The sequence below is a fragment of the Nerophis ophidion genome, linkage group LG10, assembly GCF_033978795.1.
Source record: "Nerophis ophidion isolate RoL-2023_Sa linkage group LG10, RoL_Noph_v1.0, whole genome shotgun sequence".
Taxonomy (NCBI): domain Eukaryota; kingdom Metazoa; phylum Chordata; class Actinopteri; order Syngnathiformes; family Syngnathidae; genus Nerophis; species Nerophis ophidion.
The window spans coordinates 42,083,265-42,099,014 of record NC_084620.1 but is presented as its reverse complement, the minus strand read 5'-3'; the positions used below and the strand labels follow the sequence as shown (position 1 = coordinate 42,099,014).

At 42.0% G+C, this 15,750-nt stretch overlaps 1 protein-coding gene across 4 annotated transcripts in view; it reads right to left on the bottom strand.

The window, feature by feature from the left end:
* sorcs2 (sortilin-related VPS10 domain containing receptor 2) overlaps nucleotides 1–15,750 on the bottom strand; it is a 498,151-nt gene that overhangs the window by 75,427 nt on the left and 406,974 nt on the right. For all 4 annotated transcript variants that reach the window (XM_061913816.1, XM_061913818.1, XM_061913819.1 and 1 more), the window contains exon 8: nucleotides 3,204–3,293. In XM_061913816.1, the coding sequence (XP_061769800.1) occupies nucleotides 3,204–3,293 (90 nt within the window). The remainder of the gene's footprint in view (nucleotides 1–3,203; nucleotides 3,294–15,750) is intronic.

Genomic DNA, 15,750 nt, shown 5'->3' with positions numbered 1-15,750 from the left:
AGAAGATGCAAGCCACTTTGATCATTGGGACCTTCAAGGCAGCAGATATTTTTCTGTACCTTTCGCATAATTTGTGCCTCGAGACAATTCTTTCTCGAAGACCCACAGACAATTACTTAAACTTAATTTTTGGTTTGTGCTCTGCCATGCACTGTCAGGTGTGGGACCTTCTAAATCATGTCCAACCAACTGAATTTACCACCGGTGGACTCAAATTAATCTATCAGAACATCTCAAGGATCATCAGTTGAAACAGGATGCCAATGAGCTCACGTATGAGCTTCAAGGCAAAGGCTGTAAATGCTTATGTGTTTTTCTTAGTTTTTTATGTTTTATAAATTTGAATTTTTTTGCCAAAAAAACACGTCTTTTACATTGTCATTATTGAGGAAAAAACATGATTGTATTCCATTTTGGAATAAGTCTGTAACATAACAAAATGAGGAAAAAGTGACGTGCTGTGAATACTTTCCGGATGCACTGTAATTCAACAATTACTTAATTTTTTTTAATGAGATATATTTTTATACATAACCAGTCAAGAAAAACTTTATAAAAACTGCGTTACTGACATTGACATTTTCTTCTAATACCTCCCACATTTGAATCGGTAACGTACTCATTCCTGGTACCTGGGAAACGGTATTGGTACTCAACTGTACCAATTGTTACATTTGTGTGTTCTTCTGGTAATACATGTTAATTTGTTTAATAATAAAATATTTTCTAAATTTAATTAAACATTCTCCACTGAGCTAGTAAAGATAATAAATATCTTGTTTTCTAACATTTCTGAGTCTCATTTGCCAATACGCATTCATTTCAGTTTGTTCAAGGTGTGCTGCACAGTCACAAAGTAATCTTTGCCCTTTAGTTAAACGTGCCAATCGTGTCCTTTGTTGAGTCATAGAAATTGCCAATGCCGATCAGTAGAATGTATATGGCATATACAATTCAAATGAGCAAAAGCGAGCTTGAAAATTACTTTTGAGTGCTTTTTATCAGGAATGTTTGCTTTGTTGGCATACCAATTGCAACATTACCTAGAGCAGGGGTCGGCAACCTACGGCTCCGGAGCCGCAGGCGGCTCTTTGATCACTCTGATGTGGCTCAGCTACATACATGCAGACCCCCCGTTTTATCCGTACGGTTTCGGAATCTCAGTGCCTCTTTCAGAAATCTCCCTGGGTAAATATTCTCCGATTTTCACCCGGACAACAATATTGGGGATGACAATATTGAGGGCATGCCTTGATGGCAATAACTTATATGTCCTCTGGAACATGATGTCGCGTCCGCTAATACACCATTCTATCTGCGTCCCGCCGGTTTCATGTAGTATGAGGCTTTAATTGTCACACGCAAGTGACTGCAAGGCATACTTGCTCAACAGCTATACAGGTTACACTGAAGGTTGTGATATAAACAACTTTAACACTTTTACTAATATGCGCCACACTGTGAACCCACACCAAAAAGGAAGGACAAACACATTTTGGGAGAACATTCGCACCATAAAACAACATAAACACAACAGAACAAATACCCAGAATCCCATGCAGGGGTGTATAATGTAGCCCGGAAGAGTTAGGGATACATGGGATTCTGGGTATTTGTTCTGTTGTGTTTATGTTGTGTTACGGTGCGGATGTTCTCCCAAAATGTGTTTGGCATTGTTATTTGGTGTGGGTTCACAGTGTGGCGCATATTAGTAAGAGTGTTAAAGTTGTTTATACGGGCACCCTCAGTGTGACGTGTATGGCTGTTGAACAAGTTTGCCTTGCAGTAGCTTCCATGTCTGCAGAAGCCACATACAACATGTGATAAAGTAGGCAAGGTGTTTGCTAGATTTATAGAGGGTAATAAATACCATAGCACGCCATTATAGTGTTAGGGTGAAAATTAGCGGACGTTCTGAAATTGAGGAGTCCCTCGGAAAATTCGGGGGGGTTGGCAAGTGTGATGTTGTCATGCGCTATTCATATTAATGTTGCGGGCCGCACTAACATTAAATCTTCATATTAAGGTGCGGGCCGCGTGTCTGAATCCCTAATCTATACATAGCACAAAACAAAAAAAAAAACATGTATTCAGTGTTGTTTCATTTTAAATTTCAAAAGAGTTTTGTGGATCCCATTGTTTTCTTTATTTTGTGAAACGGCTCGAAATGGCTCTTTGAGTGGTAAAGGTTGCCGACCCCTGACCTATAGGGAGGTCTCAACAAATATGCCTGTTTACTCGCCAAATGCGTGAGCCGGTGTCGAATCGGCAACTGGACATGACTTCCAAAGTATCAAAAATTGTTACTTATTGATTTTACGTGACTTTGGGCTTGGCCCTAATGATGTTACCTATACAAATAGAATTAATTAATACAGTTCTTCTTCAGCGGGGGTGCTCTTGTTCTTCACCGTGGGTTCTCTGGTGAGTTTGGAACACGGTTGGCTGGGTCATGGGGTCAGTGTTATACCTTCAGGGTTTACCAGCACTTAGGGAGACACTAAACCCAAACCTAATCAATTCAATTAGTTTTGATGTCTGCTGGCTCCAAGGGTGTTCCTAGGGAGGTCATATGTCTGATATTTTATTTATTTCTGACAGTTCAAATATGGCTCGGAGGATTAGCTCTCAATTTTTTGTTGTTATTGCAGAAATAGCCCCCTTCTCACATCGATTTGTGCGTAAAACTGCCAGGATGCATATACCTTCCACACGTGCCAAATAGAACCAACTACAGGACTACAGTTTCAGGCCTGATAATGTAGGCTAATGCATGTACTTCACATTCAAATACAGTAAGGTAAGGCCCCAAATGGTTTGTAAGTTTATCAAAGCAAATAAAAGGGACCATACTGTATTTGGTAAAAACATTTTTATGAAAGTAAATTTCTCCCTTTCTTTTCTTGTTATCCATTTACAGCTATAAGAGCATTTGAATTTGAGTAAAAAAAAAAGAAAAAGTAAAAAATCCAAAGGCATCATGTCACTGTATTCAGCAAAAAGCAAACTGCTACTACTCTCTATCACTCTATCCTGTTTTCTACCTTTTCTCTTAGTCAGTCCCTATTCATTGACCCAGAGTGGATTGGTCTTATTAATGCACAAAAATGTAGCAACCTATTCTTCTGTACGCGACCCACACTGGTCTAGAAATAGTCTAGAAACTGTAATGGAAGTTTGAAATAAAGGCAACATGTCCTTACCTTTGGCAAGGCGTACTTGGAAAACTTCATCTGGACAAACTCGTTGCGTCGATACGACACATAGTGCTTGGTGCGATTTCCTGTGGTCACCTGTACATACAAAAAACATATAAAACTATTTAAACAAAAGCAGTAATAATAATAAACCATCACAATTAAGCTTACCCAATACAATTGTTATACATTTGAAAAAGGTATTCATTTAAAGTCCTCCTTTTTGCAAAAGTTACTTTCCAATGGTGGTCTAATAATGATATGCATATATGAGCACAAAACATGACAAAAACAAATGATCCATCTCATTTATTTGCTTCACTATTAACGCAGTTATCTGTGAAGTTTTCAAAGTACAACTTTGAAAAATAAAAATAGCTAACTTCGCCAGGCACACTGCAAAAGTCAGTGTTCAAAAACAAGAAACATTTTTTACAAAAATTAGGGGTATTTTATTTGAACTAAGCAAAATGATCTGGCAATAGAACAAGAAAATTTGGCTTGTCAAGATTTTCCAAAACAAGTAAATATAGCTAACCTCAATGAACCCAAAATACCTAAAGAAGTATGTTCTCACTAATAACAAGTGCACTTTTCTTGGTAGAATTTTTTTTTTTTGACCTTTTTTGCTCAATATGTTAAAAAATATTCTTAAATTAAGTAAATGCTAGTGCCATTACCTTGACATAATGATATGCGCTCGGCATCATGATTTTTTTTTTTCCACGCTTGAAGTAAGAAAATAATTGTATACTTGTGAGTGTTAATGACACTGCTTTGCAAAAGTTGATATTCTAGTTTCGAGCATGTTTTACTCAATATAGGTCATAAAATCTCAGCAACAAGCTGTAATATCTTACTGAAATCAATTAGGACCAAAACCCTTAAAACAAGTAAAAGACTCTAACATAAAATCTGCTTAGTGAGAAGAATGATCTTATCAAACAGAAAATAAGCAAATATCACCCTTATTTATATATTTCATCTTACTTAGATTTCAGTTTTTGCTGTGCATCTTAAACACATCTGGAGCTCAGTCTAGAGGTGGGAGCTAAAAATTTGCCCAGTTTTATTTCAGGGAAGAGGTTAACGTAGCATGATGTCGCTGTTAAAATGTGACTGTAATATTAGCTACGTAGCTCACATAGTTATGTTCACATTTGTGTCCTCCTAGCCTACTCCTTGAAGAGGTCATATGTTTTTTTCTATTAATAAACCACTTCATTTTGGTCTATATCAGTGGTCCCCAACCTTTTTGTATCCGCGGACCGGTCAATGCTTAATAATTTGTCCCGCGGCCCGGGGCGGTGATCCTTTTTTTTTTTTTTTTTTTTTTTTCTTTGTCATGAAAAAGGGAGGTGTTTGTGGTTGATGTACTAATTGTAAGTGTATATTGTGTTTTATTATGTTGATTTAATAAAATAAAAAAATAAAAGAATATATATATTATTACTTTTTTTTTTTTTTAAATAAAAATGAATACAAAAATTCTTCTGCGGCCCGGTGGTTGGGGACCACTGGTCTATATAACATTTAATATGGATTATTTGGTGCAAATTTTGCATAGATTTGGCTGTTAATACTTATCTTCCAGCCAACTTTTGGTTGTCGCCAAAAACAGTTTGTTTTGGGAGGCGGAGTTGTGAGATGCAAATGAGGCCACGCCCCCTCATGCTGACTCGCCTTTCATCTCCGACAGGAGTTGCTTTTTGTTTTGTTTTGCTAAGACTAGTGTTGTACGGTATATCGGTATTAGCAGGGGCGTCACTAGACCTAATACTGTACTGGGGCACAAATAATTCATGCGAGCGTGCAAAGCGCGCAAGCAAAAACATTTTTAGCACTTACTTATCATAAAAAATACATAAATAGTGCTTTAAACCATGGGTGTCAAACTCTGGCCCGCGGGCCAAATTTGGCCCGCCATGTATTTTCATTTGGCCCTTGAGGGAATATCAAATTAACATTAGAGCTGGCCCGCCGGTATTATACAGCGGCGGTGTCGCTGTAACACCGCATTCACCGCTAATACTCATACTTGCTAACCCCCCCCGAGACTCCCAAATTTCAGTGCCCCTCACGAAAATCACAGGGGGCAACCATTCTCCCAAATTTCTCCCGATTCCCACCTGGACAAGAATATTGGGGGCGTGCCTTAAATGCACTGCCTCAAGAGACCTCTAAAACCTTTCGTCACGTCCGCTTTTCCTACGTAGAAACAGCGTTCCGGCCTAGTCACATGATATATGTGGCTTTTACACACACACACACACACGCTAATGCAATGCAAGTTTGGTCAACAGCCATACAGGTCACACTGAGGTTGGCCGTATAAACAACTTTAGGACTGTTACAAATATGCGCCACACTGTGAACCAACACTAAACGAGAATGACAAGCAAATTTGGGGAGAACATCCGCACTGTAACACAACATAAACACAACAAAACTAATACACAGAACCCCTTGCAGTACTACCTCTTCCTGGACGCTACAATATAAAAATGTATTATTAGCCTGTGGGAAAAGTTTATTTTGATATTTACATGAGAAGGCTGCAAATACTGCAAATACAAAAGAGACATTCAATTTCTATTTAAATTTGATTTGATATGCCATTGCTATTTTTAAATTATTAGTATTATTTGAAACTCGATTTTGCATGTCACTATAAAGTTATATAAGTCTCGCTTGTTCAATATTCAATGCAAAACTTGTTTGGGTCCCTATTAAAAGGTTAATTTGTTCAACCTTGGCCCGCGGCTTTGTTCAGTTTAAAATTTGGGCCCACTCTGTATTTGAGTTCGACACCCCTGCTTTAAACTATGAAATCTTATCAGATTATGTTGTATGGATCTTTAATTAACCACCTGAAATTAACTAATGCATTTGGCCTACTTGTGCACTTTTTTACTCCAGACTTCTAAACTGCTACTGGTAAAAGCAAAAAGGAAGAGCAATGAATCTTTTGGAAATATTTATTGCAGTAATCATCTGCAAATTTAACATCTACAAAAGTAAAACAAAAAATAAAGCACCCCTACCTCTCTGGGTTCTTTTATATTATTTAATTTCCATTAATGGCAATGTGGCTAATCCTATTTCAGATACACAAAACTACAAAATATACACAAAACAATAATAATAATAGTGAGTATTTTAGCAAAAGGCAAACCGACTAACAAGTTGGAGAAGGACTCAGGACAGCCATGGAAATATATTTAAAAAAAAATCTAAATGGGGCAACAAAACCCGATATTTTCAGCCATCTTTCTGGTAACAAATATAGAAATGTTACAATTTTTTCTGGAAACAAAACCAGATGCTTTAGCTGTAGCCATTTTTCTGGTGACAAAACAAGATTATTTTAGTCAAAGACACACCGATTAACAAGACAATTCTACTGTGCTATTTTTCTGTGAAATACACTTGAATGATTTAAAAATTTGGCTCACGACTTGATGATATGGAAAAATGTTTTTCTTCCTGAAGATAAACCATTTGAGAAGCACTCAACTCATACATGCTTACTCCAAATCATCATTGGTGCAGAACCAGCAGACAATATAACCAACATTATGTTTCATGTTCATTGGAAATTCCCTCGACAGCTCGTACAGCAAATGAATATGTTTGTCTTGATACAAGGAATAACATTAGCTAACTTAGCATCACCTTAAGACAATGATGTTGCCTAGCTAGCAAGGACTTCACTTACACCTCTCATTCCTGCTGCTTCTTCCCTGCTGCGGGCGAATAACTTTCTTAAATCCATCTACTGTAGGAGTTCCAGTTTGAGTCAGATCAAAGCAAAATAATATAATTAACAAATTGTTGTTGGCTAACGTTACCTACCTCACGCAGTGATTCTCATCCTCTCTCTCTCTCTCTCTCTCTCTCTCTCCCTCTCTCTCTCTCTCTCAACGGAAGTCTCCACACGTGAATAAATTACCATATTAAAAAGCCATGTGCTCATTGCTACGTGGAGTGAATACAGTAGCAATAAATTACCATACTAAGTAGTATGTGCGCTGTAGTCTGTTATGTAGACTTAAAACTCTGAAGCGTTTTTTTTTTATTGGTGAAATTTTTACTGGGGCATGCAGATCAATACTGGGGCACGTGCCCCAGTAAAATGTGTCTGGCTACGCGGCTGGGTATTAGTATAGTACCGCGATACTAATGAATAATTTTCGGTACTATATACTGCCTCTAAAAAGCACCAGTGCTCAATCACGGAGTACTTACAAGCAGACGAGAAGAGGTGCTTTAAAACATCCGTCGGCAGTGTTTTAGCTACTTCTAAATCACTAATCCTGGCCTCCATGGCGACAAATAAAGTACATTTCTTACACGTGTCATCCCTGCAGGAGGAGGAATAGCTTAACATGCTTCACTACACACCGTAGCTCACCGGGGTCACAATGTAAACAAACGCCATGGGTGGATCCATTGTAATGATACCAAGTACAAGAGCGTATCAAGTCGAGACTACTATGATTACATCGATATTTTTTATCATCCCAAAATCTTCTTTTGTTTTAAAAAAAAATCATATTACGTGTAGAAAACTCAGGAAATATGCCCCTGGAGACATGAAAAATTGGAATATGAATAATTTATGATCCAGTCACGACTTGGTATTGATTGATACCCAGATTTGTGGTATCATCCAAAATAATGTAAAGCATCCAAACAACAGAAGAATAAGTGATTATTACATTTTAACAGATGTGTGGAGAGAACATGTTGAAAGAGAATCTATGCAAATATTAACAGTAAACAAACAAGTAGATTAATAATTCATTTTCTACCACTTGTCCTTATTAATTTAGACAAAAAAAATGAAATGGAAAATACGTCCAAATACGCAGTCTAATAAGGAGCTTTTGTTTGTTTACTTACTGCTAACAATGTAGTATGTTCTCTATTTTATTTAAGGACAAAATTGCAATGATAAACATATGTTCAATGTACCCTGGGATTTTTGGTTAAAATAAAGCCAGTAATGCAACATTTTGTGGTCGCCTTTATTTACAAAAAAAGTATCAAAAAGTACCGAAAAGTATCGAAATACATTTTGGTACCCGTACTGGCACCAAAATATTGGTATCAGTACAACACTTTTTTCCTCAGTAAAATGATGTCTTCATTATTGGTTTAATTTTTGTAAAATGAAAATATGGCTTTTTGTCACCATTATTGAAAGTCCATTCCTGTATTTTTTTAGGACAGGATAATATGTTTTTAGCGTACTTCTGCTCATAATTTCCTAATTTATTTTAATGCTATGTTTATTGTTTTATTTTAATTTGTCTTCCTTTGAATGATTTTTATGAATGAAGTAAATGAATTGAATTGAACTGAACTGAAATGGTGAAACACTGCAAAAAAACAATAATGATATGTCCGATAATATCGGACTGCCGGTAATAACGGTGGATAAATGCTTTAAAATGTAATATCACAAATTATCGGTATCTGTTTCAAAAAATAAATTTTCATGACTTTTTAAAACGCCGCTGTAGGGAGTAGTACACGGACGTAGGGAGAGGTACAGAGCAGTTATGTCTCCCAGTCATACTTAACAACCCTCCCGATTTTACCGAGAGACTCCCGAATTTCAGTGCCACTCCCGTAAATCTCCCGGCGCAACCATTCTCCCGAATTTTTCCTAATTTCCACCTAGACAACAATATTGGGGGCGTCCCTTAAAGGAACAGTCTTTGCGTGCCGGCCCAATCACATATTATCTACGGCTTTTCACACTCACAAGTGTATGCAAGGCATACTTGGTCAACAGCCATACAGGTCACACTGAGGGTGGCCGTATAAACAACTTTGACACTGTTATGTGAACCCACACCAAACAAGAATGAACAACACATTTTGGGAGAAGATTCGCATCGTAACCCAACAAAAACACAACAGAACAAATACCCAGAACCACTTGCAGCACTAACTCTTCCGGCACACTACAATACACCCCCTGCCATCCCCCCAACTCTACCCCGCCTCCCCCAACCCTGCCAACCTCAACCTCCTCATGCTCTCTCAGGGAGAGCATGTCCCAAATTCCAAACTGCTGTTTTGAGGCATGTTAAAAAATGTATTGCACTTTGTGACTCCAATAATAAATATGGCAGTGCCATGTTGGCATTGTTTTCCATAACTTGAGATGATTTATTTTGGAAAATCTTGTTACATTGTTTAATAAAATTCGGCATTATAATGTGTTACAGTAATTCCACGACTGTATGTATCGGTTGATATCGGAATCGGTAATTAAGAGTTGGACAACATCGAAATATCGGATATCGGCAAAAAAGCCATTATTGGACATCTCTAATAATAAGTGTTGTGCAACATTGGGTACAATGTTGTGGTTGTGCGAATGAAGGCTGTAGGGTTGCCAAATAAATGTGATATTCCTCCACAAACAAAGAGCTGACACCTTTCGCTGGTGACTCATGCCTGCTTCAGTGTCAAAGTTATAATTCCACCTCCGCGCTGTTGCACAGGCCTTATTTTGTCGAGGAACATCAGAAAATCTCACCAGCGGCCAAGCGGCTTAATGGCAGCAGCGCCAGCTACGTGGAATGAGTCATATTCAAAGTGACGGGAGCTCAATAAATACGTGAAAGTCGTTGAATTAAAATGACCTTTGGTAATTGACAGGGGTGGATGGGCATGGTTTAAAATAACCACATGTAACTTTTAATAAGAGGGGTAGCATTTTTGTTTGTTGCCACGGCGACCTTGCATCACCTACAAACCCTGTTTCCATATGAGTTGGGAAATTGTGTTAGATGTAAATATAAACAGAATACTATGATTTGCAGATCATTTTCAACCCATATTCAGTTGAATATGCTACAAAGACAACATATTTGATGTTCAAACTGATAAAAATTTTTTTTGCAAATAATCATTAACTTTAGAATTTGATGCCAGCAACACGTGACAAAAAAGTTGGGAAAGGTGGCAATGAATACTGATAAAGTTGAGGAATGCTCATAAAAACAATTATATGGAACATCCCACATGTGTGCAGGCTAATAGGGAACAGTTGGGTGCCATGATTGGGTATAAAAGCAGCTTCCATGAAATACTAAGTAGTTCACAAACAAGAATGGGGTGAGGGTCACCACTTTATAAGCAAATTGTCGAACAGTTTTTAGAACAACATTTCTTAACGAGCTATTGCAAGGAATTTAGGGATTTTACCATCTACGGCCCATAAAATCATCAAAAAGTTCAGAGAATCTGGAGAAATCACTCCACGTAAGCGATGATATAACGCAGTGGTCCCCAACGTTTTTGTATCCACGGACCGGTCAACGCTTAATAATTTGTCCCGCGGCCCGGGTGGAGGGGTGTCCTTTTTTTTTCTTTTTTCCTTTGTCATGAAAAAGGGACGTTTTGGTCATGAAAAGGGGAGTTTTTTGTGGTTGGTGTAACGATCTGTCACTTACTTTCTGATAGTTTTTCGTGTTTTGTACTTTATTTCCTGTTCAGTGCTCTTATTTTGTCATACTTCCTGTTTACTCCGCTGAGCACTGTTTTTGTCACACTCGCCGTTGATTGGCAGCGGTCCTCAGCTGCTGTCAATCAACATAGGTCTATTTATGTTTCACTCGAGCACTCCTCAGTGCTCGAAGTTAAAACCTATGTTGGGAACATCTCCATGCAAGACTGCTTTCTGTTTATATCTTTTACTTTGATGAAATTAAAATCATCTTACCTGCTTTCTGCTCTCCTGGATTTTTGCATACTTGAGGTCACACAACTGCAGCCATGCGACATCCCAACAGTAACTTCGAGCCAGAAAATTGTGACCTCGCGAGAATCCCTGTCGGCAATCCTCAGCCGACGTTCTGGACCGCACAATTCCTGGAGGACTTGAAGGCCAGGTTTGTGCGGTCCCAGCCTACAGACGCGGACCCTCTCCCCGCGGCAACGCCACCGGCTTCGGCTCTCCGACCGGCGCGTCCCCCGCCGCCATCTTTCCTCTCGGCTCAACGGCTGGCTACGGCTCTCCGACCAGCACGTCCGCCACTTCCTGCATGCCTCGCGGCTCCCGCGGCAACGCTACCGGCTACGGCTCTCCGACCGGCGCGTCCTCCGCCGCCATCCTTCCTCTCGGCAACGCTGCCGGCTACGGCTCACCGACCGGCGCGCCCGCCTCCTCCTTCACGTCTCGCGGCTCCTGCGGCTCCGTCGCCGACTGCGGCTCTCCGACCGGCACGTCCGCCGCCGCCATCCTTCCCGTCGTCTGCTGAGCTGCTTCTCTCTGCTCCTACGCAGCTTCCAGCGGCTGCTCCCCGGCTGCTCTTTTTGCCAGCTCCCGCTCTCTTTTTTGGTTCGCCGAGAGCTCCAGTGGAGCCCACAGTGAGGTCGCTTTTGTCCTCCTGCTGGGACTCGGCACGGGACGTGTCTTCGTCCCTCCTCCTGGTCCCCTCCCGCCCGTCCCTGGTTTTCGCACCGGGGGACTCCGACGAGCAGGCACGTTTTCCCGCATGTGTGAACGGTGTCTGGCAGCCACCTAGTGGAGGGGGGCCCACTATACACTGCGGTGCAGCCAGGCACACACCGCTGTCATCCCCGCCAGCGTCTCCTTCCACGGAGACATCTACGTCCCTAGCGGGCTTTCGCACAGCTCCAACGCCGGCTCCACGCCTAGCCCCAACGCCGGCTCCACGCCGAGCCCCAACGCCGGCTCCACGCCGAGCCCCAACGCCGGCTCCACGCCGAGCCCCAACGCCGGCTCCACGCCGAGCCCCAACGCCGGCTCCACGCCGAGCCCCAACGCCGGCTCCACGCCGAGCTCCAACGCCGGCACTACGCACGGTTCCAACGCCGCCAAGAGCAGCACCACGCCGGGCTTCGTCACCGCCGGCATCCGCTATTCCTCGGCCAGCATTTGCTGCTCCTCGCCCGGCGTCATCTGCCGCTTTCACGCCGCCGATGACATCTGCAACAATCACGCCGTTGATGACGTCTGCCGCTTTCACGCCGCCGATGACGTCTGCCGCTTCCACGCCGCCGATGACGTCTGCCGCTTGCACGCCGCCGATGACGTCTGCCGCTTCGACACCGCCGATGACGTCTGCCGCTTCGACACCGCCGATGACGTCTTCCGCTTCCACGCCGTTGATGACGTCTGCCGCTTCCACGCCGGCACCAACATCGGCTCCTCAGCCGCCTCCTGCAGAGGTATCTGTTTTGGCTGCAGCCCCCGCCGCTTTGTCTGCTGTCTCCGGGCCTGCTTCAGCGCGCCCGCCTCCACGTCAGCCGCGGATGTGGCCGTGCCCTGGGCGTCCTCCTCGCGGGATGCACTCGTCTCTTTTTCGGCCAATGATGTGGCTGTTCCGTGGCCGCCCGCCCCGCCAGTTCCAGCGGCGCTCTACGCGCCGTCGCCACCTGACTTTCCCTCGCTGGCTGCGGGGACACGAGGTTTGGCGACCTTCCACCAAATCCTCCTTCCATCCTCCCTTACTTTGTGGACATTTTTTTCCATTTTTCTTTTCCAGGGAACATCTGGTATCTGTTCCTTGAGGGGGAGGTCCTGTAACGATCTGTCACTTACTTTCTGATAGTTTTTCGTGTTTTGTACTTTATTTCCTGTTCAGTGCTCTTATTTTGTCATACTTCCTGTTTACTCCGCTGAGCACTGTTTTTGTCACACTCGCCGTTGATTGGCAGCGGTCCTCAGCTGCTGTCAATCAACATAGGTCTATTTATGTTTCACTCGAGCACTCCTCAGTGCTCGAAGTTAAAACCTATGTTGGGAACATCTCCATGCAAGACTGCTTTCTGTTTATATCTTTTACTTTGATGAAATTAAAATCATCTTACCTGCTTTCTGCTCTCCTGGATTTTTGCATACTTGAGGTCACACAACTGCAGCCATGCGACATCCCAACAGTTGGTGCACTAATTGTAAGTGTATATTGTGTTTTTATGTTGATTTAATTAAAAAAAAAATATATTTATATATATATTTTTTATTGTTATTTTTTAATAAAAATTAATAAAAAATTATTCTGCGGCCCGGCACCAATCGGTGGTTGGGGACCACTGATATAACAGACTTTTGATCCCTCAGGCGGTACTGCATAAAAAACCGACACCAGTGCGTAAGGGATATCACCACATGAGCTCAGGAACACTTCAGAAAACCACTGTCAGCAACTACGGTTAGTCGGTACATCTGTAAGTGCAAGTTGAAACTCTACTATGCAAAGCCAAACCCATTTATCAACAATATCCTGAAACGCCGCCGGCTTGGCTGGGCCTGAGCTCACCTAAGATGGACTGATGCAAAGTGGAAAGGTGTTCTGTGGTCTGACAAGTTCACATTTCAAATTATATTTGGAAACAGAGGATGTGGTGTCCTCCAAAACAAAGAGGAAAATAACCATTCGGATTGTTATAGGCACAAAGTTCAAAAGCCAGCATCTGTGATGGTATGGGGGTGTATTAGTGCCCAAGGCATGCGTTACTTACACATCTGTGAGGGCACCATTAATGCTGAAAGGTACATACAGGTTTTGGAACAACATATGTTGTCATCCAAGCAACGTTATCATGGACGCCCATGATAACGTACTTGTCTTGCTTATTTCAGCAAGACAAGTTTTACAACAGCGTGGCTTCGTAAAAAAAGAGTGCGAGTACTTTCCTGGCCCGCCTGCAGTCCAGGCCTGTCTCCCATCGAAAATGTGTGGCGCATTATGGAACGTAAAATAAGACAGCGGCGACCCCGGACTGTTGAACGACTGAAGCTCTACAAAAAACAAGAATGGGAAAGAATTCCATTTTCAAAGCTTCAACAATTAGTTTACTCAGTTCCCAAACGTTTATTGAGTGTTGTTAAAAGAAAAGGTGATGTAACACAGTGGTGAACATGCCCTTTCCCAACTACTTTGGCACGTGTTGCAGCCATGAAATTCTAAGTTAATTATTATTTGCAGAAAAAAAAAGTTTATGAGTTTGAACATCAAATATCTTGTCTTTGTAGTGCATTCAATTGAATATGGGTTGAAAAGGATTTGCAAATCATTGTCTTGCGTTTATATTTACATCTAACACAATATCCCAACTCATATGGAAACGGGGTTTGTACTTTAGCGGTCTTTTACACCAGTACATAGACATTCATGTTAAAAGGTGTTAATTGTGGTGTGATTTAACATTAACATTAGGTTACGTTCACGCTCGTCTTGTGTGGTTCGGTTAAAAAGAACTTTGGTTTGTTTGGTCTAGTATCATTTTTCATGCAGTGAATAATGACCTGCGCCATTGGAACATTTTCTCGTAGCACGCTACACCCTTGGGTGAAAATCCTAGGCCTAATGCACATGTTCTTGGGGATGTGTGGCTCATTTGGTCGAGTGGCAGTGCCAGCAACTTGAGGGTTCCAGGTTCGATTCCAGCTTTCGCCATCCCAGTCACTGCTGTTGTGTCCTTGGGCAAGACTCTTTAATCTCTTGTAGCGTTGTACGGTATTCCGGTAATAGTACAGTACCGCAATACTAATAAATCATATTCAGTACTATACCGCCTTTAAAAAGTACTGGTCACCCAACCCCCTGCCCCCCGTTGACATCACGTCGTGTCATTGCTGGTTTTACGAGCAGAGGAGCATGTGTGCTCAGAACCCTGCCACCACCGCTCATCCATCTGTGCGCTCCAGTGAGAGCACCGCGGGCCACGCCCACGGGCGTTCCCTCTCTGCTGCGGGCGCACCTCCGCTCGGCTGCAGGAGATCCACAATCAGCGCACCTGCCTGGGATGAACGAGCTGCCTTCTTAAGCTCGCACAACCTGCCATGCCGTGCCGGAGTATAGTCTACTTTACCTTTGTAACCATCCCGTGTCTGGCTTCCATCCCCCTAACTCGCTCTTCCCCTGTGACTTCCGTGTTTCCGTTGTGTCTGATGTTCCTGTTGTCTTCCCGCAGTGCTTCCCGTGTTTTCCCTGTGATCTCCTGTTGTTCCCCTTGCCTCCCGGACTGCCCTTTTGGATTCTTAACCTTCCGCTTGGACACGTTTCTCTCGATGCCTCTCACTCGTCTTGGATCATCTGCCTGCTCCACGGACTTCCGTGTTCCATCGCTCTCGTTCAACATTTACGGTAGCACTCAACAGCTAATCTACACATATAGTCTTACACCATACACACTGTTGGATTTTGTCGCGGTCCATTTCCTTGGTTAGTTTAATTATTATTGTTTGTTTATTATATATAGTGCATATATATAATAAATACTTAAAATTATCTTACCCCTGGTGTCTGTTGCCGTCACCTATCCTCAGTAACATAACAGCATGTTCCCAATCACGGAGTACTTACAAACAGACATGGTGTGTAGACAGGAACAGACTCATTTTGGCTTAAAAACTAAAGATAAAGGTGAAGATATATGGGTATTCGCATTCGCAGTCTGCAGTGTTGTAGCTACTTATAAATCACTAATCCTTTTCTCCATGGCGACAAATAAAGTGCGTTTCTTACTAGTATCATCCTGGCAGGACGAGGAATAGCTAAAC